The sequence below is a fragment of the Alligator mississippiensis genome, chromosome 2 (genome assembly GCF_030867095.1).
Source record: "Alligator mississippiensis isolate rAllMis1 chromosome 2, rAllMis1, whole genome shotgun sequence".
NCBI lineage: Eukaryota > Metazoa > Chordata > Crocodylia > Alligatoridae > Alligator > Alligator mississippiensis.
The window spans coordinates 179134572-179161750 of record NC_081825.1 but is presented as its reverse complement, the minus strand read 5'-3'; the positions used below and the strand labels follow the sequence as shown (position 1 = coordinate 179161750).

Sequence of the window (27179 nt, the reverse complement as noted above, 5' to 3'; positions counted from 1 at the left end):
ATTGGTGTGACCTTGAGACTATAGAAGAGAAAGCACAGCTATCCTCTGAAGCCACCTATGGGACAGGGAATACATTGCCTTGTGACACTAGACTTCAAAATAAAACTTTAATGAGTGTTCTGGAAAATTGTTTTATAGGTACTTCCTAGAAAGATCATCAGTTCACAGGTTGTCTAAGTGCTGAAGATCTGGGAAAGCAGATGAGTGTGCTAATTTTAGATGCTAGGTTTCTTCCTTTTACTGGGGGTGTGTGGTGCAGGGGTGATAGTGGGGATAAAACAAATGTAAAATGAAAAATTTACTAGGACAGACTTGTGACTTGGAAGAGTTAATAAGAGGCTATAAACTTTAGTCAGTTGCTAACCTTCCAAGACTTCCTGCCCTGCTGCATCTGTGTCCTTTTGCTGTAGCATGTTTGGTTTGCTGCTCATGTCTCTGAACAAGAATGAGGAAGTGAAACACCTGCAGCTTTTACTTCTTTTTGTCAGGTTGCATGTTGGGATATATGTGTAACTAATTCATATGCCAAGTTCCACACACTCCCCCATTTTTTTTAATATTTATCCTCCAAGTACCTCTAGTTGCCACCTCTAATGATAACACAATGACTCAGTAGTTGTATGGGGATGAACAGTGAATGAGTAAAAACTTTGGAAAGAAGTGGTTGGACTCTGCAGTCAATGTCACAGCCCTTTATGTTCTCTGCCTCAGCTGCTATTCTGCTTAATCCCCTTTTTTATTTGAATCCTAAAGTCATAAACTACCTTCAGTTTTGCTAATACATCTTAAATTCATATTGCAAATAATATGCCCCTGATTATTGAAATATTTTTTTCTCTTAAAATTTATCATGTTTCATTACAATTGTATGTACCCCCTTATAGACGCTATCTCTGCATCTGGTCTTTTGACAGGCAATAGTAAGACTGAGTTGTGTTGTGGGTTTATAATGCAGTGACTGTTTGCAGGTGTGCTTGGCAAATATATTAGTTTTAATCCTCATGTGCTCAAGTTCTTTGCAGGTGGATGCTAGGTCAATTATTCTTCATTCCTAGGGGCTTGCTATTTATGAAAAAGTAATAATTTTTTTAAAATTCACATTTTTTAAATCATAGCAGGGTTTTCTTATGCTGTTAGTAGTGATGTTCTCGGAATAGTTCTCATTAGCTCTACTGCAGTAGGGTGAGTGCTGGTGAGTCTTTAGTGCTAGGAGTCCAGTCTTTCATTTGGGTACTGAAGCTCTCTGCCAGCGTATGGTATGGTTCTGTACTTTTTCTGTATAAACCTGTAATAATGTTGAGCACCAATATAGCTGGATGTAAAGGCAACTGAAATTGTCAGCATAGGAGGTATTTCAGCAGTTAGAATGAGCCGGTTTGCTCTCTGCTGTTAGCTGTACCTCTCTGCTTTCTCTTCATCAGAAACGTTCTCACAAGTTTCCATTATCACTTCCATCAGCCCCACAAAGTCACCCTCTGCTAAAGAAATGCCGGAGTCATTAGGGGAGGGGCTCTCTGCACTCTTCTGCTCCTTGGGGTATTGAGCACTTGCACTTTCACTTCTTATATCTCTAGTAGTCCCAGGCAACTCCCCAGAAGCCTGGTCTGGGGCACTAGGTGCATCATCTGAGCTTGGGACAGGAATAGTGCCAGTATTTCTGAAGGATGATCTCTCAAGCACAGGGGAGGTCATTGGTGTGAAAGAAAAGCAAAGGGGGCTGTTACCATTGGGTGTGTGAAAGGAACTGGGGTGATCTGAGTTTGGGGTGCCAACTGGTGCCGTGTTCTCCAGAGTCAGCCGGGGATGTCGGCAGCCTTTCACGCTCTTCAGGCTCTTGAAGCCATCCTGCTTTTCACAGTCTGGAGATTCTGCTATGAAAGGGAATTTGGGGCTTTCTGATGTGGTGGACTGAACTGGACTCCTGATAGGGCCAGCCTCTTTATTTTTGCTGTTCAAATTGTTCCTTTCTTCCTCTACTGTCACCACCAGGGAGTCCCAGGCTCTGCCTCGTTCTGTTGGCCAAACAAAAGTTTCCTTAACTCCAGAACCAAGGGAACTTTGGCTTCTGTCCATGTCACTAGCTCTTGAAGGTGAAGAGTTGGCAAAATTCTCTCTCAGAGAAGCTGAGCATGCAGCGATGCTGGAGAGAGCAGGGGGCTTCTTGCGGCCTGGTCGTCTGGAGGGAAAGATCATTGGGATAGAGCTGATGGGTGTTTGTGGAGCACTGTAGAATCCAGGTCTCTCGAAGAAGGGGGTTGACATGAAGGCCTCAAACTCTCTCAGTTTCCTGTCTTCGTCCCACTGGTCAGGAGAGCTGGAACTTGGATGGGAGAAGTCTCCCCTGTGCTGATTGACACTGTGGGGGCTTCCATGTTTGCCCACATCTTGGTAAAAATAATGAGGGAAGGGAGATGTGGGGTCATTCCTCCTGCGTAGTAGGTTCATTGGGGAAGAGGACCTAGAGAAACTGGGTGAGCGGACACCTAGGAGACGGCCCAGATGGCCCAGCAATGGGGTAGAGTGGTTTGCCTCTTCGTTCTCTTTAATTTGCTCCAGTGGCTGGAATTCCATCTCTTCTTTCTGCATGCTGGGGGAAGCAAAACAGGCTGCTATACACAGTAATTCACTGAGAATGCAATATAGGGTTTTCCTCTTGTGGGGAGGGGGCAGAATACCAAGTAGGGGTCAGTTAAGATTGGGTTGGGAGGCAAGCTTGGGGAAACTTTAGTCCCACCCCTATGCTACCATAGAATGTAATAGCAGGGCCTTGGACTGGGAATCTCAGGCTACAGACGGGAAGAGGGGGCATTGCACACAATGGGGTAGAACATGACCACAAGTACTTTGTGACTGAGAATGGTGAACGTCTGTCCCTGGGCAATGCAGATGCAGTCTCTCATTGTGATTCCACACCCAAGCGAGGATCTGAAAGCACTGACATCCAAAGGAAAGGAAATCTACTACTCTTGTATTGCACTGCCTTGTGTAAAGTCCAGTATGCACCTAGATGCCATCAGTCATTTCACTTAGTGGCCTTTAGCTTCACCCACCTGATGTTAAAGGTTGAGCCAAGGAATGATGGCCGCTTGTACTCAGCAGTGGCTGCGGTGTAAGGTGGCTGAGGGTCGGAATCATTCCAGTATAGGTCCTTCTCCAAAATGGGAAGATCCTGGTGCATTTCATCCACAGCCAGAAGGGAGACCTGTAAGGGGGGTGATGGGATTGTCAGACTCAAGGGAAGTAATGTTGTAATTGTGCATAGCTTATCATTGACAACAAAGGGAACTTTTACTCTGCCCCAAAGAGCTCACAGTCTGATATGGCAAAGGAGTAGGGAAGGGATGTAAACATGAGAGCAAAGTGGATAAGCAATGGGCTTGATTCATGGATTAAGAGTTACTAGTTTGTTTTCTCATAGATTCATAGAGAAATAGGGCTGGAAGGGTTGGTCTTCCAGAGGTTGTCTAGTCCAGCCCTTTGCCTGAGGCGGAATCATCCCTATCCAAACCACTGTATGCAAATCCCTAATCTAAACCTTTCATAAAACTACCGTCAGCCCTGATGCAACACAAGGCATAAAACCCTAACCTGCTATAGGTAAAGCAGGGGAACCACAGTAGCCAACATCCTGGCTCTATAGGCAGTCATTAATGTACACCTAAGAGATCCACTGCTACAGAGGAATGCAAAAACCCCCACAGCCCATATCGATCTGACCATGGGATGCAAAGGGGCAAGACCTAGCCAGGAACCTCCAGCATTAAGTCCCAGCAGGAGTATTGGCACACCCCAATCAAAATCCTCAGCTGTGGCTGCAGCCAACATCCAATGCCTCTGAGAGAGGCTTAAAAATATCTTGACACTTTTAGTAGAAAGTAGGGGAGGGGGACCACCAGCAAAGCCTCCAAGCATGGGAAATAACCATAGTAGAACATAGACATGGCTACACCTCTATTATCTACTACCAGTGGCTGTCCAACCTCTTGAACACTTCCAGTGATGGAGAGTCCACAACTTCCCTTGGCAGTCTATTCTACTGCATTACTGTTCTAACAATATTTTTTTCCCCCAATACCCAATCTAAACCTACTTTATTTCAACTTCAAGCCATTGATCCTACTCCCTTCAGCAAGAGAGAAAAGAAGAATTAACCCAGGCCTCAAGACCTGCTGTCTGTCACCCCTGCATGATGGAAGAGTGACAGGGAGGAGATGCTACATGGACAGTGCACCCATGGCCTCCCTCCTTGTGTCTGGAGACCTTCTGAGCGGCCAGGTGCTGCCCTCATCTTTCTAAAAGCTGTGTTGTGTGGGATATCAGGTCCCGTGGTTACCTGCAGGTTCCTGTCAATGAGCCAGTTGGTTTCAAAGTCATCGTCATCCTCTCCAAATGGGTTGATGAGCTGCTCAGCCACCTATGCAGTGACAGCAATGGCAAGGGTCATTGATGAGGCTTGGATTCCCCTCCCTGAGAGGGGACCTGTGGGTTTACTGGGCCCCAGAACAAGGCTGGGCTGAACCTTGGAAATAAATAGCTATGTATTTAAACTGACATTACTGTTTTGAATCAGCAGTGTTGTGGGAGTTAAAAAGAATGTGCTAATAGTCCGGCAACTGCCAGGGGAATTTATGGTAAGGTATACATTTGCTCTTTACTCTGTTCTGCCCAACAGCCTTACAGCTAAGTCTCTCTCATCTGTCACTGCAGTCTCTGGATTCAGACTTAGGGGTGGCCACAAGGCAATGCTGTGCAAGGCCAGCGCAGTCAGTGCCTCAGACCATGCTCCAGCTGGGCCAACAGAGCTTCCTGCCACATCCCAAGCTGGAGCAATTGGAGCCACTGCTGCAGACCACTCCCAATCTGAACTAAGGAAGCTCCCTGTCCCAGACCAGCTCCCTGTCCCAGCTGCTCAGGCCCAGCTAGTTTAGGGGCTGAAGCTAAGATTTTTTTGCAGGGGGAGGAGCACTCAGACATGGAGGAGACTTCAGCATTGTCCCCAGCCTCAGCTGGCCTACAGAGAGCAAGCCAGGCACTGGCACTTGAATGGGGGTCTGTTTCACAGCAGCTTGGAACTACGGTCATTAAGTCTAGTGGGCAGCCCTCAAGGCAGTTTGAGAAACTTCTGCCTGGGACTGGAAATCAATTCCAGGCTTCCCAGGTAGAAAGAAGTGTCTTTGCGGTTCAGAGTGCATGTCCTTAGACTCACCTTTAACCAGCCAGCGTAGAAGAAGAACTGCAAGAGGGTGAAGACAGGCACAAAAAGATCCAGCTCATGGCCGGGATAGGCCTTGGCTGGGTCCAGGAACTGCCGGCCGATCAGACAGGCCAGGAAGAAGCTATAAACAGCCACTGTGACCACCTGTGGGGATGGGGGCAGCAGGAAACAAGCAGAGGCAGGCATAAGTTCCCAGCTTGCTTCCCCCCCAATTCCTTTTGACCTTACTAGCCTTCTGACCTCACCAGCCTTTGAGCTGAGGAGCTATTCAGGACTGCTCACCCCGTGGCCTTGCTAGGGTTAGTGTTTACAAAGGATGGTGTCTCTATGCACAGAGATGCCTTTCTGCTGCGGTTTTCATATGTAACCCCCACTCCTCCCTCATATACCTTGCATTTAATCTCAGTACTGTTTCTTAAATGAACATATAACTACAGGGGAGAGATAAATCACGGACAGTTGTGCAAGTGCTTTGCTACTCCCTGGCAAGGATCACAAAGCACATAGGAAAAGAAGTCTCATAATACCCTGAGAAGGGCAGGTGAGGAAGCTGACGCATGCAACTGCTGAATGTCCTGCCCATGGTTGCACACCAAAGCCATTGGCTGTCTGACAAAGCTGTTTCCCTACAGACCAATGAGTTTAGAAAGCAAGACTTTGTAGGGTCAAATGAGCCCACCACTACAGGCTGCCTTCCAGATCCTTGGACTTCTGCTTCTGGTCATTAGCTGAACCCAATGTAGACCAGTATAGACCAGCTGAAAGAGTCCCTTAATATTCCCATTTAGGACACACAGAATGCCTGTAGTGTTGTAAACCCCGAACATTCACCAAATCATGAGCAAGTCTCCCCAAAACTATGATCTTGGCACAAAAAACACAAGATAAAATATGACAACATAAAAAAAAATGATTTTCTCTCTTGGAAATGATCTTGAAATAATATTGAAAGACTAATAAATAGTCTTTTTTTTAAGCTTTTCTCTGTTACCATGAGGGCTGGGGCTTTTTTTATTTTGTGTAATTAAAATAGCAGTTGCCATGCAGAACCCAGAAGCAGGGGCTTTCAGGGAAGCACTAATGCCTTGAGGCTTGTAAGTGGGCAGCCCAGCACCTGCCACCTCTCTGTGGCTTGTGGTGCCAAGGATGCCATATGACATGCACGCTGCTTGGGATGGCAGTGCCCTGCAGTATATAGAAGGACATCTAATGTGATACACCCAGTGCAAGAAGAGCAGGACCTTGGGTCAGGGATTATGGCTAAGGCTACCTGTTGGAACTCCCCTTGCAGGAGGATGGAAGCAAAGAGAGCTGCTTCCATGGTAAAGGTTGAGACTCCCCCATGGATAGATTCATCCTCCCAGAGCCCATAACCTTCCCCACAGCTAGGCAACCCAGTTCAGTGCAAGCTCAGCAAAGCAGGCTTAGTCCACACTGTATCTTGCTTTCCAAGGACCCACTGCTAACTTGCTCCTGGCCTTGTCCCATCATTAGCTGAATCCCCACACACTGCTCTGTGCAGAAGGCTGTGACCGTGTTCAAGGACACCTAGTCACCCCCTGAGCAGAATGTTGGGGGGAGCTGGCTCTACTAGTGCAAGGCAGTAGCACACGGTGCAGGTGAGCATGAGAAGGGGTGACACAGTGTTGTCTCACATGCTGTGACCACCTAAGACACAGTTGTGACTGTGTGTGACTGTGATATTCTCTTGTCTTTGCCCCTGGTTTCCAGGAGGCTCTGTTCTGCTTGGGCTCCTAATAAATTCCTCCTTTATTGTCACCTAGTTCCTTGTTTCACAACAGGAGTGAGCATTACCTGAGTAACTGGACTGTACAAGACAAAGGAGGGGGCTCCTGCCACAGTGTCTATCCTCGGCCTGAGGCCAGGAAGCTCTTGAATGGTTAAAAGGCCTAGTGTGTCTTACTCAGATAAACAGCTCTCCCTGCCACCAGGAACATAGGAGGCACCTCCCAGTTCAACCCATGCTGAATTCTCCAGCAGCTTGAAAGCAGTGTCCTCATTGTCAGCATAGTGTGGAATCAGAAAAAATATATGCCTTAAACTTTGATTATTTTAGTTATAAGATGACATAACCGCTTTGTGTAGAATTGCTGGCTCGGTACAGTAGAACAGATAAGGGCAAGTGTTTGTTCTTTGTAACTCTTCTGCAAATGCTTCGCTTACCGCGGCCTTGAAGGTAGAAAAAAAAAGTATGTACAAAGTAGATTTCCAGGTGCAAGAAGGAGGTTTGTGAACTAACCCTACCTCCCCCATTATTCCCATCCTGATAACAGCAAAGAAATAATGAAGTAATATTATAGCCGCTTTTCATGCTAATTTCACTATATGATCACATGAGTTGTAAGCGACTGTTAAAAAGTATATAAGCCTCCTGATTTTGCTCTTGGGGGGGGGACCCCTTCCAAGTGCTTGGGAAATCCATGTCACTTTGGAACTCCCCCTACAGCTGTAGTTTCTTTTGAATAAAAGCTTCTGCTGACCTGACCCAAAAGTACTCTGTGTGTGTTTCCACGACAATAGTTAGGAGGGAAGAGCCTGGTTCACTTACAACCTGAGGAAACAGTCTTTGGGGTGGATATATGTAGAGGAGTACACATGCATGTGAACATATAAAGTACATTTGCGTGTATTGTGTGTGGGGACACATTGGCTACTGCCTTGCACTAGTAGAGCCAGCTCCCCCCAGCATTCTGCCCAGGGGGTGACTAGGTATCCTTGAACATGGTCACAGCCTTCTGCACAGAGCAGTGTGTGGGGATTCAGCTAATGATGGGACAAGGCCAGGAGCAAGTTAGCAGTGGGTGCTTGGAAAGCAAGATACAGTGTGGACTAAGCCTGCTTTGCTGAGCTTGCACTGAACTGGGTTGCCTAGCTGTGGGGAAGGTTACGGGCTCTGGGAGGATGAATCTATCCATGGGAGAGTCTCAACCTTTACCATGGAAGCAGCTCTCTTTGCTTCCATCCTCCTGCAAGGGGAGTTCCAACAGGTAGCCCTAGCCATAATCCCTGACCCAAGGCCCTGCTCTCCTTGCACTGGGTGTATCACATTAGATGTCCTTCTATATACTGCAGGGCACTGCCATCCCAAGCAGCGTGCATGTCATATGGCATCCTTGGCACCACAAGCCACAGAGAGGTGGCAGGTGCTGGGCTGCCCACTTACAAGCCTCAAGGCATTAGTGCTTCCCTGAAAGCCCCTGCTTCTGGGTTCTGCATGGCACTTGTGTTTATGTGTGGATTGCATGTCAGGTATATGAGGAACAGAAGGGTGTGTGTGTGTGCATGTTAGATGGATGTTTATGCTGAAATACACAAGTGCTTTGGCTGTATATGTGGGGCTGCCTATTCGGCGATCTATACGGTTGTGTGTGGCTCTGCGTATATATATGGCCTTCTGGCATCAACTTCACTGGGCCAGCCACACCACCTGGATGTCTGACTCCAGACTCCCGAATCAAGTTTTATTGTCCCAGCTCAGCCAAGGCATAGGCTCAAGAGGAGGGCAGAGAAAGCACTTCAAGGATGTCTTCAGGGCCAGTTTGAAAAAAATGCAGCATTGACATCATCTCATGAGAGTCTATTGCCCAGGACTGCCCCAAATGGAGGAAAAGTAGGTTGGAAGGATCTCAGTACTTGGAAACCTGATGATGACAACAGCAGATGGAGAAGTGGGAGCTGCAGAAACAGTGTGTTGCAAATCAAGAAGCTGGAGCCACCCAGCCAGCATGGAAACATGTGCCCAAGTTGCAACAGAGTTTTTTGATCCCAGATCAGCCTTGTCAGCCATCTTCGGACCCGCAGATAAGGCATTCATGGAAGACAATCCAATCATTCTTGACTGTGAGGGATTCCCAAAGAAGAAGGTGTGTAGGGATGTGTGTGTGGATGGTAATGTGGAGATATGAATGTGGGTATTTAGGTGGGTATATTGGAGTCCATGTATGGGTGCACAAGGAATGGAGTCCATCCATAAATATTTCTATTTGTCACGGGCACATATGTATATACACCCATACATACATATCTTATGTCCAATATGTATGTATGTATGGGTGTATATGTGATATATAGAGAAGTCTATATGCCTGTGGGGTATGTACTATGGAGTCTGTACATAGGTATGTATGGGGGGTTCCTGTGTGTTTCAAGGAGTCTGGCCAGTTTCTCAGCATGTCAGTTCTCTGATTTTAGTCATTTCCCACAAAACTGTGGGGCAGAAAGGCAGGATCAGAACAGTGAATACACTGAGTGCATGCTCTCACCTGAGTGTAGACCAGAGGGATGCTGATCCAGTCATATCCGTAGAGCCTCCCACACTGGCTTCGCAAAGTATTTAGTTCCTGACAAGTAAGGAACAATAGAAAAGGACTGGACCATTTACCATAAATCTCCTTGTTTCCCTTCCCAGAGCAGTCACGTCATATTAGCCCACCCCATGTACTTTTTACCCTGCACTGTTCCTCTTAGGGGATCTTAACCATGCTCAAACACATCTCCCACATACAGGGAGGAAGTCATTTGATTTATTTGGTCCTGAGCATCCCTCATTTCTACCATCCCAGTGGAGAAACAGTGGGATATCAGGCTTGCTTGTCCTAGAGGAAGACTTTGTCTCCTGGTGATGGGACAGGGACTCATGGCTTAATTCTCTCCTCATACTGGTACAGATCTGAAGTGGCTCCCCTTGGGTCAGTGGAGCTACATCATTGTGAAGCAACGTAAGTGAGAGGAGAGCCACATATCTTCATTGCTATGTGCCTAGGCTCCCCCATGCCCCTGCTGAACTAGCTTACCATACAAAGCCCTGGAAAATCCTTTCCATCCATCCATGCCATATCTCCTCAGGGTGAGAGGGTTTTGGTTTTCTGCCATTCATTGGCACACAGAAGTGGATGCATAATGGGATGTGATAGGCTCTTCCTAGGCTCTTCCATAAGCCCCATTTCACCCTGACCAGCAGTGATTCCCTTAGCTGCACACAGGAAGGAGGACAGGGCTGCTTGCTCTCAGATCCCCGCCCCCGCACTTGCTCTTTCCAGGACTCACATTGAGGATGCCCTGAAGGAGCACGCTGTCCCGGATCCTGCCCTCATTCCGTGCCTTCACAGCTAGGTTTGAGAACCACACGCATGGGATCCAAAACTTGTTGTGGGGGGAATGCAGGCTCTCAAGCTTCTTGTGTTCTTCTGGTGTCATGAGGCCTACATGGACAAGAAGAGATATGGATGAGTGCGGGAGCAAGGACAACAGGAAGCCACAGCCCCTCCTCCTCAATGGCACATGAAGAAAAACCCAGGCTCTTGTGAGAAGGAAGCCAGGGGTATGCAGCCCAAAATACAAGCAAAGCAAATTGTTGTTCTGGGACCCACACTTCAGAGAAGGTCTCATGGTGTCAAGGAAATTCTGCAGTTCCTGGGTCTGCCTGGTCCCTGCCAGGATAGCCATGGCAGTTAAGGTGTCTTGCTGTGCCTCTAGAGGCAGGAGCTGAAGACCTGCTCTCAATTTATGCCATAGACTACCTCCAGCTGACCTAGCTAAAGGGATCATAAAATCATAGCAAATTAGGTTTAGAAGGGACCTCAGAAGGTCATCTAGTCCAACCTCCAGCTCAAGGTAGGACCATCTCCAACTAGATCATCTCAGCCAAAGCTTTGTCTAGCCAGGTCTTAAAAACCTTCATGGATGGAGATTCCACCACCTCTTTTCAGTCTGGATACCTTGCTTTTCAGACTGGGGATTCAAAGAGAGATGGTGTGGTGTTAGCCACATCACCCTCTTGTGTGCCTTTGGCTATAAAAACTGTGTGCTTTAACCACATTAGCCTGCTGGCTTTTTGCCTTTGACCTGACCCAGTACAGGAAGAGGTGCTGCCCTTGGGTTAGGGCAGGCTTGTCCAATTTCTAAGCAGTTGAGGGCTGTATGCTGCATGACCTGCGTTAGTGGGGCCACAGGCACCTCTGGTTCCACAGCACCATGTGGACTTCCTAATCCCCACTCTGAGCTCCCAGGCCCTGGGCTGCCCTCACATCGCAGGCTGCATCACACCATACTGCCCCCCTGGGGCAGGTGAAGAAGAAGTCAGACAAGGGAGTGTGAGCCCAGACCCCAGCCATCACACCAGTAAGAGCAATGGGGAGAAGTGGCCGCTGGGTGGAAGCCCAAAGGCCACAAGTTAATCCCTGCCAGTTGGACAGCCCTGGGTTAGGGTATTTCCAGCCTGAATATCTTTAAGGGCTGGGTATTTTGTGACGTCCTTCTTTGAGGCCTGCATCTTGGCAAGGTGAGAAAGCTTGTGTGCTTCAGTGATCCTGAGAGCTTTGCAAACAGGACAGGACAAAGACGAGGGACTGGCTGAAAAGTTGTTTGCAGGCCCTCCAGGCCTAGAGCCTCTCCTTGTAAAAAAAAAAATTCTAGACACACCAGGTCACCACCTTGGCAAACAGCACAATGGACATGAATGGCAGAGCCTTTTTCATACAGTATGCAACACCTGATGGTGCATGAAGGATTCAGATTTTACTAGGTGTTTAGAGCAGAGGATCAGGACAATAGCAAGGCCAGTGCTGTTGAAATTACAGCATTCTCCTGAGTAGCTTGCAATGACTCTGTTTACCCAATGAAGGTGGTCTAGGTCTCAGGTACATACAGAGCTCTCCCAGGCAGTGTAAATCCTGAAGCCTGGGGTGCTTCTCCTTTTTCTGTCCCTCAATGATGCTCTGGAAAAAGGTATTTTTTTAATTGAAAGGCTTGGGGGACAAGGCTAGATAAATGGGTTATTCACATCAAGCAAGCATGCTCTTTGACAAGGAAAAAAACAGAGGACATTCTACCCACGAGTGCCTCCAAAACAATGCTGCACAAATACTGTACACAACTAAACAATCACAATGAGAAGCATTGTAATCTCCTTTGGGGAAACTGCAGATTGAAAAAAATGGGGCACTGAGAAGTGCTGACTTGCTAAAGGTAACATAGTTGGTATGAGAGATGGTATTAACACAGCTGCATCACTTCCTTTCTGATCCTCAGCACACCCCCTCTTTATTGGTCCCATTCAGTTGAAATCAAAATCCTCAAATTGACCTTAAAAAGTGATGAAACTAATGACCACATCACTGTTTCCTGGGGTTTTCTATACCCAAGCTGCAATCAGAACTCCCCTTACTATTAGCTGCTCCACGTTAAAATGAAACTTGATATTCAAGGTCCTCACTGTCAGATTGACAAAAGAAATCCATATATAACACACTTGCCTAAAGCAGAGGTAGGGAACCCCTGGCATCCATGTCACAAAATAGCACGCAAAGGCATTTTGCTTGGCATGCACATCTCAGGGAAGGGGCTGGGACTGTGCTGCCACAACAAAGGTCAGGCCCGTCACGGCTCCCCCGCTTTCCACCCTTGGCATGTCAACATCTTACAAGTCAAGGTTGAAGGTATTTTTGGCACTCTGCCCACAAATCTTGCCAATCCCTGGTGTATAGGAAAGGAGGTGGAAAATGTAGGCAGTTTAGTGAAAAGCAGTGACCTTCAGTGGCCACTAGATAGCACCAGCACCTGGGAAACAAGTCTGGAATGAGCTGAAACTGCTTTTGAGCCTTACTAGTATGGAGAGACACCTGGAAGTTAGCAGGTAAAAATTCTGATCTGTCTTTCTGCATTTCTTTCATTCTTCTCGTAATGTGTATTTTCTTTCTGACAGTATCTACATCACTAGCTGCCAGTCAACCATCCCTGCAAGAGTAGTGCCCCCTCTTCCCCTCCCCACCAATGCATAAATATGTGCAATAGTTACCCTGACTTCCAGTAAAATATCACCACACTGCAGGTGTACATTTAAGTCCTATTGTCCAGCCTCTGGCTGGCTTTGTTGGCCCTTTGCAATGTGGTTCCCTTCATCTTCTCAGCGAAGCTCAGAATTCATAAGCAAGTGTCTACTAACAGATTTTGGGCGACATGGTCATTGGATGTTTAGCCACTGACTTAAGTGGGTGCAGGAATGAGGGTGATCCAGTGCTCCTTGGCAACCTTACAGTAACAAACCAGAGCCCGCTGCTATGAATGTATCAGGAATCCTGCAATAATAAGTTACTATATTCTTGTCGTGTGGAATTAATCTGTGTGGACCCCACCAGCTGTACAATGACAAATGTGTGTGTAAAAATGGAAAAATGAATTGTGATTAGAAAAGAGATTTTGTGCCTACGCCCCCAAATGGTTAGTGGTTCGACTTCTCGTGGAGGGCAAGCAGGTTGGTTTGGGTTTCACTGACCACTTACCCAACTCTGACTTTTTGAGTCACAAGTGTTCTAGTGAGCATCTTCATTTGTTTTATGAGCCACACAGTCATTTTTCACACACTTCAGTCAGCTGCACTCCCAAGACTATAGTTTGTCCTCTGGATGATGACATCAGAAGGAAGGTGCTGGTACCTACCTGCTCTCACAATATGTTCCATACTTGGGAAGCGCTTGTAGACAGCAGTGCTGACAGAGCGGAGGATCAGCACACTGCACAGGTTGCTGTAGCGCATCATTGTACGCCGCAGGAGGCGCCCATATTCATCCTGTCCATCCACATTACAGGAGACCAAGTTCATGATGCGGTCAGGCCAAGGGATGCTCTCATACTGTGCCCACCAGCGAGACACCACTAGGGCCACGTAGAAACCTGGAGTGGAATTGGCCAAGTTAGCCCATTCAGATGCCCACCTGACATGGCAGAGTTAGGGGGAGAAGTCTATCTGTCTACATAAGCTTGAGAGGCTTCATTGCAAGGATCTTGTCAGGCATGTTCAGTAGCACGCAGAAAGGGACCTTTCTCTTAGGAATCTTCCAACAGGCTGGGTGCTGCTGGCATTCAGAGCCTAGGTCCCCTGCCCTCGAGCAAAGCCCTAAATATTTCTATGCATACAAAGAAAAAATGCTGTCTGCTGGGAGCACCTGTCTCATGTTTCACAGAAGTGATCAGAGAGGGACCACCCTCTTTGGAGGCCTTTCTAGAAGAAGGAGGGCAGGGGAACTCCTGCCCCCCCATCCCAATATCCTACAGAACAGTGTTGGGGAGGAAGAGAAAGCATCCCTTCATTCTCCCAGCCCTGTGTTTCTAAGTGAAGCTTCTTACCCAGTACGAAGGACACGGGGATCAGCTCAGCGTAGTTGTTGCAATACAGAGCCAGCTTCTCAAACATCAGCCTTTGGCTTTCATTCAGGACCAGCCTGAAAAGGGGACACAGGGGCACAGTCAGGGGCACAGTTCTGGCTGTAAGCTATGCAGAAGACTGCCCTCTTCAGCCCTGCCTGTGTGGGAGTCTCCTGAGAAAAGCAAACCTGGGCCTTTCCAAGGGAAACACGCTCCTGATCAAACAAGGAAATGTCACTGTAGGAGGCACCACATGATGACATCCTGTTCAGGACACCTGCCAAAAGAAATCACCCACCAGCCAGCTCAGGACTTATTTTTGTGGCAAATGAGCAATTGTCTGGCTTGACGGGCAATATGTAAATATCCCACTTAGGAGAGCCATGATGGTCAATGCAGAGATGCTGTTTGATGTTAGAGAAGTGCTGCTGAGCTGGGTTGAGCACTACCATGAGGATGAAATCATCCAAAACCTCTGTTGCAGCGTTTCCCATTCAAACAGTCTCTAATGATGGCAAGGTGGACAGGTACATTCTGTGTACATCAGAGCTGCTTTCTGGGCTTAGCATTACAGAGACACACCTTCACTTAAGTTATAAGAGCTCACTGACTTCCCCCATAAGAAACAGAGATGTCCCCCTCCCTCCAAAGACTCCATGACAAACCAGTAGGCAGCCGGAAGCTGGGCAGAGACCAGCTGCAGAAGAATAAGCAACCAGGGAACACCACTAGGAGAGAAAAACAGCAAGGGAGAAAGCAGTGGCTGCAGCTCAGTAGTTTAATCCACAACCAGTGCCGTAATGAGGGGGGTGAGTGGGGCAACCACCCTCGGTGCTGAAGCAAAGGGGCGCCAACAGGCACTGCCCCGACGGGGCCGGACATGGGACTGAGCCACAAGCTACTCATTTGGAGGAGCACAGGGATGGGGGAAGGACAGCTCCCGCTGCTGCGTACACTCCTGGGCAATCATGGAGGGGCGTGTGCCCCCCTGAATCTGTGTGCGGGGCAAGAGCGGGCAGTTGCTGCAGGTTGCCCTGGGTACCAAACTTCATTGTTATGGCACTGGCCACAACACCTGAAGGCAGGCTGAATACTATGTTAATTAGAAACCTCTGTTCAAGGGCAAGGCCATGGGACTCAAAAGAGGTGGATCCCAGTGTACAAAAAGCCTGGCACCTCAACCAGAGAGCTCAGTCTGACCCTAACTCCCACTGGGAGCAGAACTCTTGCTGGCCTGTGTTGTAACAGAAAGGAGTGGCAAAGAGCCAGCAGCCAAAGGGTAGGAGGTGGCTGGGATCCAGAGAGACTCAGAAGGGGTTTATCAATAACTGGCAGAGAACTGGGTCTGGCTGATAGGGGTGGTAAGGAGATCACAGGAGTGCCCAAGAAGCACCCAGCACATAGCCCAGGAAGGGTCAGGGACCACAGGGGGCTGGCACAGAGAGTGCAAGCAGCCTTGCCTGGATCAGAGACTCCCGGTGCTGGGACAATGTGTGAGATGGGGCCAGGGGCCCAGAGAACAAGACCCAGAGAGGCTGAGAGGGCTGAAAGCCTTGAGCCTAGTGTTATCAATGGTGAGGTTCTAAGGCTGAGAAAGTCTGAACAAGTGGGCCAGGGCTGGAAGCCTGCAGCCAGAATTTTGCCTGAGGCTTCTACAAAAATTGTGGACAGTATAAAACCTGCAAGGCATAGGAAGGGCTGTAGGGGAGCATGGAGACCACAATTTTATCCTATAAAACCATTAGGCCAGAGGGGTCTGGTCCCCACATAGAGAGCCAGTATCAACAGAAGTTGGAGCCCTGCAGGGAGAGCTGGTGTTGAGGGGGGTCAGAGCCCCAGAGTGATTGAAGGCAATACCCCAAGGCCAACAGGCAGTACATGATGGGGTCGGAGCCCCAAATTGGCCAGGTCAGTTGGAGCCCAAGGAGGACAGCATATAGAAAGAGAGCACCCAGAGCTCACCAGGCTTGGAGGGCAGCCTCCCCTTTGTATTATTTCCATCCAAGTGTGGCAGGTGAGGCAGTACGGTGAGACCCTGAGAGGCTAGAGTCAGAGCAGGGCAGGACTAAGGCTTCTACCAGGGAGCATCATGGCCACCCTTGGGGCCCATCTACAGTCCTGCTACAGTCCCAATACCCAGTGTCAGGGTCTCTGATCACACATGCCTTGCTTGGCTGGGCCAAGCACCTGAGCTACCACACCTGTCACTGATCCCTGACTAATGTAACTGCCCCAGTTCTCTGCAGCTGGATTGGCTGCCAAAAGTGCCACTCACCCCTTGTAAGCACACCTGCAGCATCAGGCTGCAAGCATGCCTTGACAAAGCCTCAGTCTATTCTAGCAAGCCTTGCATTCACTGTTCTCTCTGGTTCTTCTGACCCCAACTTTGGCTCTCCTGACCCTGATCTTTGATCTCCCCTGAAACTCGGTGCTGGCTCTGCTCTCTCTAGTTTCCCTCGCATCCTGACTCAGCTTGGCTTCCTTGACCCTGATCTCAGATTCTGCTTGGAACCTGGCACCAGCTCTCTGACCCCTGGCTCCTGACCTCAGCTTATGTCTCAGACTGTCTCTCTTGGATCTCCCCTCTCAGCTCCTGTGGACCTGGGTCCCACACTCCCTGCTCCACCAAACCAGGCTCCAACCTGTTGATCTGGTAATTTGTACCCCCATCCTCTGACATCCTAGTTGTCCTGCCTATATTCCAACTGAATCCTCACATCCAGATTCAGGGAAACCACCCTGCTGGGGGATGGAGTAGCCCCTGTATATGTGTAGCCTGTTTGTTTACATCCATGGATCCAGGAACTGCTCTTCTGGGGATGATTATTCGCTGTCCCACCAAGGAGTAACCATCCTTCTTCTGTGAAGATGGTCATCTCATGTATGTTTCACTAGGGACTGGGAGAAAACTCTACCCCCACTGACATGGAAGAGCCATTAGATGCTAAATCAGGGGCGGGCAATTATTTTGGGTAGAGGGCCGCCTACTGAGTTTCAGCAGGATGTTGAGGGCTGCATGGGTAGCCCCGCTCCTTAACAGGTGTTCCCCCCTCTTTACCAACTTGTGACTGGAAGTCCCGCCCCCTGACCCCTGACCTTTGCCACCAGAAATCCCTACCCTTGCCCCTGGAAGTACTCCATTTAGCAAGGGGGGTTGCCATCTTGGAACCAGAAAAATACCAAATTATATTCTAAAAAGCAAACATCTAAAACATTCATTATTTGATTTTTAAAAATATTTTATGTCCTGGTTTACATGTGTTTGTGTAGTGTACATAGAGGTGATTGTATATAATAGCTTAAAATTAAGTATTACTCTTATATACTGTGGGGGGTGGGTATAGGTTTGTGGGGGGCTGTGGGTGTGTGGGTATGTGGAGCATGGGTGTGCCTGTGGGGGGTGGATAGGTGTGGGAGGTGTGGGTGTGGGTTGAGGGAGTGTGTGGGGGGTGTGTGGATATGTGGAGTGTGGCTGGGTATCGGGCTTGTGGGGGGCTGTGTCTGGGGGAAAGGATGGCTGGGGTGTGTGAGGGGATGTGGGGATCTGCATGTATGGCAGTGCAAGGGGGTGTGTGGATGAGTGTGTATGGTGGGGTGTGCATGTAGGATTCACCGTATGAACACACACACACACACACACACACACACACACACAGAGTCCCTTCCTATATACACACAGTCCCTCCCTACATACACCCACCCTGGGGTACTGGTGCAGGACCCCATGTTCCCGCAATTTGTTCATGCATCTGGGAGCCATATGGTGCTGGAGCAGTTTGGGGGCAGGAAGGCAGGGAAATGGCTGAGGGTGGGGTAGGCCTGGACTGCTGCATCCTGCTGCCAGCTCCCCTTGGATCCTACTGCCCTTGACTCCTGTCATCTTTGACAGGCAGCCAGGAGCAGATAAATATTAATTATCTAATCTTTGGGGGGACCCTGTGGGCCAAATAGAATGGCTTGGTGGGTCAGATTCGGCCCGTGGGCCATATTTTGCCCACCCCTGTGCTAAACTATGAGTGCAGACAGAAGTTACATTTGTTGTATGATTGGCCCCTCTGAAAGCACTCTACAGCCGTGCCATGACACATGCACAGATGCAGAGTGCTTTAAAAGTGGTCAGTCTCACAACAAATTAATCCTCATTAAATGAAGGATCAGATGAACGTGCTCCACTTCGGAGTGCATTAGGGATAGTCTGTTCTCCCCCCCTCCCCCAATAGATGAATGTCTGTTAGGTTAGAGGGGCTGCTTTATGTAAAGTGCCATGAGTTAGAGCAGGGGCCTGTGCATCTGTCAGCACCCTATGTTAAAGCAATAGAAAAGGAGCTTTCTTTCCTTGAAATCTATGTGAATCCAGGAAGCAGGTCTCCCCTCTTGTGTAAACTGATACCACTTCATATAGCCAGGATATATTTTAATTGTTTCTTGCTCAGTTCCTTTTTGCCCATATAATTATTTTTTATTCTACACAGCCCAGTCACCCATGGTAATGACAGGCAGAATCTGGAGAGATATTTCAGGGCCTGGGTGAAAGATGAAGCTTACCTGTAAATGAGACTGATGGTGAAGTAGAGAGTGATGAAGATAAGGAACTCACAGTAGAGGAGTTTGTAGATGCTCCCTTTCCATTGGAGCAGGAGCTGCGAGAAAGTGCCCAGGCGGGCATTAGCCACACGATTTGTGTATGTCACCGTCATCATAGATCCTGTTAGAAACAGAATAGACACAAGCTGAGGCTATCAGGCATCTTACCAAGGGGGTGGAGGCAGGGGCAGGCCTGGAGAGCTACAGCAAGTCCTTCAGATGGTGGATCTGAGTGAGCTAATAATGGATTTCTGTGCATTACAGGGATGCTATTGATAAAGGGACACTGGAGAGGACAGCTCCTATCCCAACCATTGAGTGCCTTATAGTGAATTTAAGCACCCACATATGATTCCTTTCCACTCAACTTGAAAATCCACGAATGCATCTCCTTTCGCAACACACTATCATCTTGGTATTATGACTGAGTTGCAAAAAAAGCAGTGAGGAGGAGGAGGAGCCACCCACTTTTGGTATGAACAGTTTTTTTCTGGGACTTGAGCAGGGTGGAATAGAATTGGACTTAACTGCCTTAGTTTGCTTAGACTACTCTAGAAGTCCATCCCAGTAGAGAACAGATAGTAGCTCTAGCTCTCTCTGTGATCTAACTATCTAGCTGTCTGTCTATGCTTTTGTGATCTTCGTGTTTATACCATGCCCAAGGGCTCAATACTTGAATGCCTGTGGCACCTCTGGATCTTCCATTTCAGGAAGAATGAACCTTGCAAAAAAAATCAAAACAAACAAACAAAAAAACGCAATACACTTTCATATTTCTTTTCAAAGGAATCTTCAAATGTCCTTACAATGCGTGCAAGAATTCTGGATCAGATGGGTCTTGTATGATAGATCTCTAGCTAGCAACCTAACCCGTAAGCGAGAACTATAGCAGAGCATAGAGTCCGGCAATATTTGTGATGCCTGATAAAAAGAAGAGAGAATGTTGGTGATGAGGGGGAGGATGATCATCATGTGTCCGAGTCTTACTGAAAGGAGTGCTCAGGCCCTTTCCTCTGTGAAATCCTTGGCATTTGTAAAGAGCTTCTTCCCACAGTTACCAGCACAATCCAGTTTGCCACAAAGATGAGAAGGGATTTGCCAGCTTTATCTTTCCATCCCTCCTTCTTTTCCAGGTCCACACTGATGACTCAGAAAGCTTAGCTGGACCTACACATGAAATTTAAATGAGCAAATTAAAATAACAGTGCATCTTGCACAAGAACGGAAGATCGTGCCTGGGACCATGCAAAATAAACCAGTTCCAATTGATTTAATCTCCTGTGCTAGTTGCAAATGTAACCAATGTTTTATTATGCAAAATCATTCATAAATAACTGCATATCACTACGTGACTGTATCCTCCTTGTTGACACATCTTTCCTTAATTAAGGCATATTTCTCAGAACAGGCATTCAATATCTGTCTGAGGTTTTGCAAATGTCTCCATAGACCATCACCGGTACAAACTATTATGAGTTCTGCGCCATTGTTAAAACAACTACCCAAGACAGTGTCCTGTGATCAATGCCCTAAGCTATTCCATTCAGTCGATCAAAATCCATCCCATTTGACTGAAGCATAACCTCCGAACTGATCAAAAGCTTGGAAAAACAAGTTTCACAACTAGACGACCCAAAACAGGATCCAGGCAGTTAGCAGTTGTAATGTGGTGGTCCCTCTCTACCTACTTTGTTTGGACTTTAATCGACCAACTATCAAGAAGGAATGCTTTGAAGCTATACAGTGAACAGTATAAGAATGAAACAGAGTTGCCAGGAAAGTGTGCAATCCAGGAGAGAAAGTGAAATCACTGCAGCATTGTAACCTGCACCCAGCTGATCACTCTGGGTGATGGATCCATGGCCAGTGAAGGCTGCAAAGACTGAATCGCTTCCTGCCTGCATTGGTGAGAGACACTCTTGCAGCTAAAATATACTAGGACTTTTGTGATAGCTCATTTACTGAATACTGGGAAGGAGTCTTTCTGTCATTTAGTTTTATAGCTTGTGTGTGGTATAGTTATTAAAGCCTCTCTGTCATTAATCAAATAAGGTGTCGTGTCAATCCAACTGAACTAGATTTGAATCCTGCTTTTTCCTGCAACACCTGACTGGGAGCACTAACTCACATTAACAGACCTCAAAGCAGTCTCCTCTGGGTAATATCACTGTTCAGCTACTAAGTGGCTTGGGCTGGGCTTAAACTATCATCTAGAAGTGAAAGGCTTCACATTTTCTTCCCTGCTCTGTGAGGATCCCTGAGAGAGGAGACATAACTAACTTAAAATCTTTGCAGATGGGAACAAGACTGAGAGAAAAAACTGCACCTCCTGGTTGGGCTGAGGCAGAGTGCCTGAGGCAGAGGGAATAATGTCTTAACACAGACTCCAAAGAAGAGGTTTCAGAGGCCCGTGAACATGATTTATGAAAGAGAAGGTAGGATAAAGGGAAGAGAAAGGAGACGGGGAGAGAAGTGAGAAAGAAAGGGAAAAAAGGGTGTCTGTGAAGGACGAGTGAGACATTGATAAAAGATGAAAAATGTCGGGTAGAAAGGGGGGAAGCTGGAGACTTACTCAAACAAGTAAGAGCAGGAAAGTAGAGGAGGGGAAGGGAAGGTGAGAGAGCGAGGATGAGGGAAAGGGAAACGTGGGTTGGGATTGTGTTTAAATTAGGCTTGGGCTCCTCTCCAGGACTTAATGGTTGTAGTTTAAACACAGCAGAGAACAGCAAAGCATGTTGATCCTCGGAAGCAGATTCCCACCCACAGACAAAAGCTCTTTTTGAATTGTAGTTCTTTGATGGCAGGGGAAACGCTATGAATCTGGATCTAAGAAGGCAGCTTTCCTTAAGCCCTCCCAGGGATAACTGTTCTCCTGGCATGGTTTAGTACCTGCCAAAGTGGTTGGGCTTAAAGCCCGTTTTATGGAAATGGGAGGCCCCTCCCTAGCTTGCTCCTGCAGCCATATGGCTGACAGCAGGTGAAACTTGGGAACATTCAAACCCCAAGCCTCCAGGCTCAGGCCTGCGTGTAGGATGCCTGCCAAAAGCCTTTGGAAATATCTGAAGTCCCTGGTGGAGGATGTTTGCTGGTTGTAGGGCCAGTATGGTCCTGGACTGACTCAGGGATTTGGACTTCATTTGACTGGGAACATGAAACATTTCTTTAAAAATTGTAGTTCTTTGATGAAAGCAAGTGGGGGTGAAGATGATAAGAGATGCAGAATGAGGCAAGGTGTGACAGTGAAGGAAGAAGCCACTCCTATCATCTTTCCTAACCTACTTCATGCATGCCAGCCATTGAGAGAGTCCTTCTCCTTTAGTATGACTGGTCCTATGGGAAAATGTAAAGGTTGGAACGCATGGGCAGTGCAAGTTGCCAGTGGTTAATGACTCCTTCTTCTGCAAATTTCCTCAACTCTTTGGGTGACAGACACCTCCTTCAAAGGCCTGACCTTATTTGATCCTCCAGGCCTGACCTTATTTGATCTTGGAGTGAGGTGGGCATGCTAGAAGGGAAGGACAGATTACAGTAGGACCTGGACAGGTTACAGGCATTGGGAAAATGAAAATAGGATGGAATTCAATACTGACAAGTGCAGCGTGCTGCACTTGGGCAGTAGGGACCAGCAGTATACCTATAGGTTGGGGAACTCCCTTCTCAAAAGCAAGGAGGAAGAAAGAGATCTTGGAGTCATTATTGACTCCAAGATGAACATGGGACGACAATGCGAGAACATGGTCAGTAGGGTTAACTGTACCTTGTCCTGCATCCACAGATGCATCACAAGCAGGGCCAAGGAGGTGATCCTTCCCCTCTATGCGACACTGGTCAGGCCGCAGTTGGAGTAGTGAGTCCAGTTCTGGGTGCCGCACTTCAGGAGGGATGTGGACAGCATTGAGAGGGTCCAAAGGAGGGCCACTCACATGATCTGGGGACAGCAGGGCAGACTCTATGAGGAGAGGCTAAGGGACCTTAACCTGTTCAGCCTTCACAACAGAAGGCTGGGGGTAGACCTGGTGGCCATCCATAAACTTGGGGGGACCAGTGGGGTTTGGGAGAGATCTTGCTCCCCCTGAGCACCTCCTGGAGTAACAAGGAATAACGGCCATAAGTTGCTAGAAAGTAGGTTTAGACTAGACATTAGAAGGCACTACTTCACAGTCAGGGTGACTAGGATCTGGAACCAACTTCCAAGGGAAGTGGTGCTGGCTCCTACCCTGGGGGTCTTTAAGAGGAGGCTGGATAGTTACCTAGCTGGGGTCATTTGAGCCCAGTTTTCTCTCCTGCCCAGGGCAGGGGGTCGGACTAGAAGATCTACAAGGTCCCTTCCGACCCTACATCTATGAATCTATGAATATGAATCTATGAATGCCAGCACCTCACAGCTTTCTGGTATTTGCGGTACTGTTCAATTCACTGTCTTTTTTTTTGTTTGCTGGAGGTGGTTTCTTGACCTTTGTGGAGTAAAGTATTTAGCAGAGGAGAACTGGCCTGTGGCTGACACCCTCAGCATAGGGCCTAGGATATCAGTCTGTCCACTGACTTAAAAAAATAAAGGATCAGCCCCTGAATAAGCGCAGGTAGTGCTGAGCTATCTTTTCAGTCCAAGGTGCACTCCTTGCTGCTACTTGTCAGAAAACTTTCACTGGTACTAAGAACCAGAAGAACTCAACTAAAATCCATTAAGTCAGTGGAATGACTCCCCTTCATTTCAATGGGCTCTGGATCAGGGCTCTAGAAATTCAGGAAAAAAAGAGAACAATTAATATACAGGGGAGAAAAGAGGACATTCCTCCAAGTGTCACTTGTGAAGAGCATTGCCTGCAGTGTCACAACATCAGTTCTCTTAATGCTGTGTTTGGGTACAGGAAGAAGGTGCACATCAATATTATGGAGGACATCACTTGCTGCAGTACAGAGCACCTTATGCCATGAAGTGAGGGAGGAAGAACTAGGTCATTAAAGATTGCACATCTACAACCAACATGTCCCTGGAGCCATGATGAGGAGTTGGAGGACAGAATATACCCCAGCTTGAGGGCAAATATTTCCAACCATGCCATAGCATAGAGAGATTGGGGAGTACTTTACAGCTTGTTGCTCATTTGCTGAGTATCACCTCCTTTTCTATCTATGAATTACATGTGAGCTGCCTATGATGTTCTATAATTTCTTTACTATTCAAATAAGAATAAGGTAAGAAGAACGTCTTGCAATTGAAAGTTTGTCTAACTCCATCTCAACTATGCAGTTGATTCAATAAAAGGTATCACCCTAAGGCATCCTTACCTTTACCATTCAAATAATTCAGTGACTCACATCCAGAAAGTACTCTCAGTTCATGAGCAGCTTGTTGGGAATGCCGATGATCAAAATTCATCCTTAGTTAATTAGACTGCACATATGTGATATAAGAGACAAGCTTCTGGCACCAGGAATTTATTAAGATATTTAGGGTAAACATATTCAAACCTTGCTGCCCATCAGTTTAGTTTAAAACTGTCTCTTTTTGCAAACAGAAACCTTGTTCATAGTTTATTCCTAGCAAGTAACCTCAAAAAGGGCAAGGACAGATACAAGAAAAGTAATGTCCTTTACCAAGCCACAAGGAGGCTCCTGGACATTTTTTGACTTATTTGTCCATAACTTTCATGTGGCAGACTTCCTTAGGCTCTATCTGGGTGTTGCGTCCAGGTTATGATATACAGTGTTTCAGGCAGCATAGTTCCCCCTAATGTCATGCTTGAGCACTGGGAGACAGAACATGCCTGGAACATGCAGGATGTCCAACTCCAGCATCATCCCTCTAACAGTAGATTTCACATCACAATAACCTGAAATCAATTATACTGGGAGATAAAATATATTCAGGGCAGTGAAGGAAGTCCTTCCAGTTTTTTCTAATGCAGTGATGCTGTCTAGTGGCTAGGTTTAGAGCATAGCCTCTAGTGTGAATAATACTCGATAATTTATTATTAATCATAAGTTACATCACCTTAAACACAGTGTACAGAAGTAGCCATTCAGTCTTTGTCTGACAGAATAATACAAGTTATACAGGTAGAAAGGTGATACTTTTTTTTCAGATTAATGAATAGCTATCCAAATCTGTAAGTACTAGCTTTTTTCACACCTGAATTTATTAGCTTCAGTGCATGAGCGTATGCATACACACATGCACATATACATATTCTTGTATACGCTGGCAATGGGCCAAAACCTGTGCCACCAATTACATGTCTAAATGGTCTTAGGTATCTAGTGTAATTCTATCACACCCTATTTGAGTCCTGAAAATCAATTCATGCAAACGTAATGCTCACTGATCTGTGTAATTTTGTCTTAGGGCTAAGATGATGCCCAATTAATATATTTGTCAGGGACTTGAGCAGGGCGGAATAGGATGATCTGTAGGTAAAAGAGAATCTTGCCCAATGCATAAGCTTGTTCAGGATTTCCCTGAACTGCAGGTATGTGGGAAAGCATGAATCCAAATGCCAGTACCTTCAACTAATCTCCTCAGCAGAGGACCTGGAAAACTATAAAGTCTGCCTTGCTGCCTGCTCCAACAACCAGCCCTTCCTTCCTACAACCACATGTATAACCTATGTTAGTAACATTCCCATAACTGCTACTGCTTCAGTTAAAACATTGTCTTGCACTTTAATAACAATTCCCTAAATCTCACCCTGTGTGGTTTTACTAGGAACCTGCACAACCAACGCTTTAGCCAGCCATGTGGTTGGCTCCTAGTTTTTAGATACTGATTGTATGTGTTAAATCTTTGTATAGTTTTCTATATGGAGTATTGGATTCAGAAGGGCAATCTCTAAAGTTCAACTGTAGTTGAACTGGCACACATGTAAGACATATGTCAGAAAAGTATGCATTCTCATGTAGCTATCTTGGGGGGAGCTTACAAAATGTTGGCTAGAATGTCTGTGTTCTGCATCTTGAAAGCACCCAGGGAGACTCTTCATCACATAACTCAAATGCAGAATAAATTTTTACCAAACATGGAAACTTCAGCTCTTTCCCATGTAAATAATGGACGTTTCCCACTTCCATTCAATTCCTCTGCTACAGGCACAGGATATGGGGCATTTTCCAGTGCCTTTTCCCTTGGCTAAAAACAGTTACGGCAGTTTCTCTAATATCCTGCCTATTATTCTGGAAATGCCACAGGATGTAACCAGGTAGCTGGCTCTCTTCTGGGGGCGAGAAGAGTTGGGGATGTGATATGAAGTAGCTTCACCAGGGTTGGGATTGGCATATTAGGATCACCTCCTACATTGGCTGCAATGGCAGATGCCTGGGCATCTGACTAAATAAGAAAGGTAGTGTTAGAGTGATGTTGTAGCTGTGCTTGCCTTTCTCCTCGGATCTGAAGACGAATGCTTTGCATTCAAAAGCTTGTCTAACGCTATTCCAGCTATACAGTTGGTTCAATAAATCATATCACACCCCAAAATCGGTGTCTCTAAATAAGCAAGGTAAATTTTCCCCAATGCTTGAAGAAGGGTGCTCATGCCCAAAAGCCTGCAAAAACCATTTTTTCTAGCTATTTAGTTGGTCTAATAAAAGATATCACAGCTCCCCAAAGAACCTTGCCTGCCCTTTTCCCCACATATTCACTCCTGACTACTCACTCAATCAGTCTGGTCATTCCACTTAAAATAACAATCTCACCTGCATGCCAACCGATATGAACTAGCTCCAATAGATTGTGCATGGACAGAGTCTACAGCAATCATAAGTTCATCACAGACAGACAGATGTGGGGTACACAACAGATACATGCAGAATTGCCACAAGTGCTATATTCAGATAGACAAGACTGGCAGTCCAGAGGGAATCTTTTAGCCCAGGTCATAAAGCCCACACCCCTGGCTGCAGGTACTTACAGACACCAGCTCCTGGACTGCACTGCAGACTTATGAAGTTTGGTCTTGCATGTGTTCTGGCTGGGTTCTTTGTGGCACACGCCACCTCCTTCGCCCACCGCTCCCTGGGCTCATGGGGAATTGAACTTGATGAAGATCCAGGGCTCTAAGGAGCCTGAAACCCCCTTGGGAGCTGTAGCTGGTCACTTGATGCCTTAATCTCACTCCCATTACAAAAGAGACTCTTGTCTTTTACCCTGTTCCCTTCTAATCTTCTGAGTAAGCCTTGTGTGTTTATAGAGGTGGTTGGAGGAGGGGGAGGCAGGGCTGGCTGC

The 27179-nt window shown here is 47.0% G+C and overlaps 1 protein-coding gene across 1 annotated transcript; it reads right to left on the bottom strand.

The window, feature by feature from the left end:
* Nucleotides 1-93: 93 nt before the first annotated feature.
* On the bottom strand, nt 94-27179 carry BEST1 (bestrophin 1). The gene is made up of 10 exons (XM_006274924.3): nt 26866-27179; nt 18923-19082; nt 14360-14454; nt 13673-13906; nt 10283-10437; nt 9499-9576; nt 5207-5359; nt 4334-4414; nt 3051-3202; nt 94-2587 (listed from the first exon to the last, which is right to left on the bottom strand). The coding sequence occupies exons 2-10, from the start codon at nt 19075-19077 to the stop codon at nt 1390-1392; spliced, it is 2301 nt and encodes a 766-aa protein (XP_006274986.2). The 5' UTR covers nt 19078-19082; nt 26866-27179; the 3' UTR covers nt 94-1389.

Bases quoted from the DNA above. Each gene is read 5' to 3' on its own strand.
- BEST1 (XM_006274924.3), bottom strand. From the start codon at position 19,077: ATGATGACGGTGACATACACAAATCGTGTGGCTAATGCCCGCCTGGGC. The intron at 9,577-10,282 runs GTGAGTCCTGGA...CTTACTTGTCAG, and splicing joins TCCTTCAGGGCATCCTCAAT to GAACTAAATACTTTGCGAAG. The intron at 3,203-4,333 runs GTAACCACGGGA...CCCCCCTTACAG, and splicing joins TCATTGACAGGAACCTGCAG to GTCTCCCTTCTGGCTGTGGA.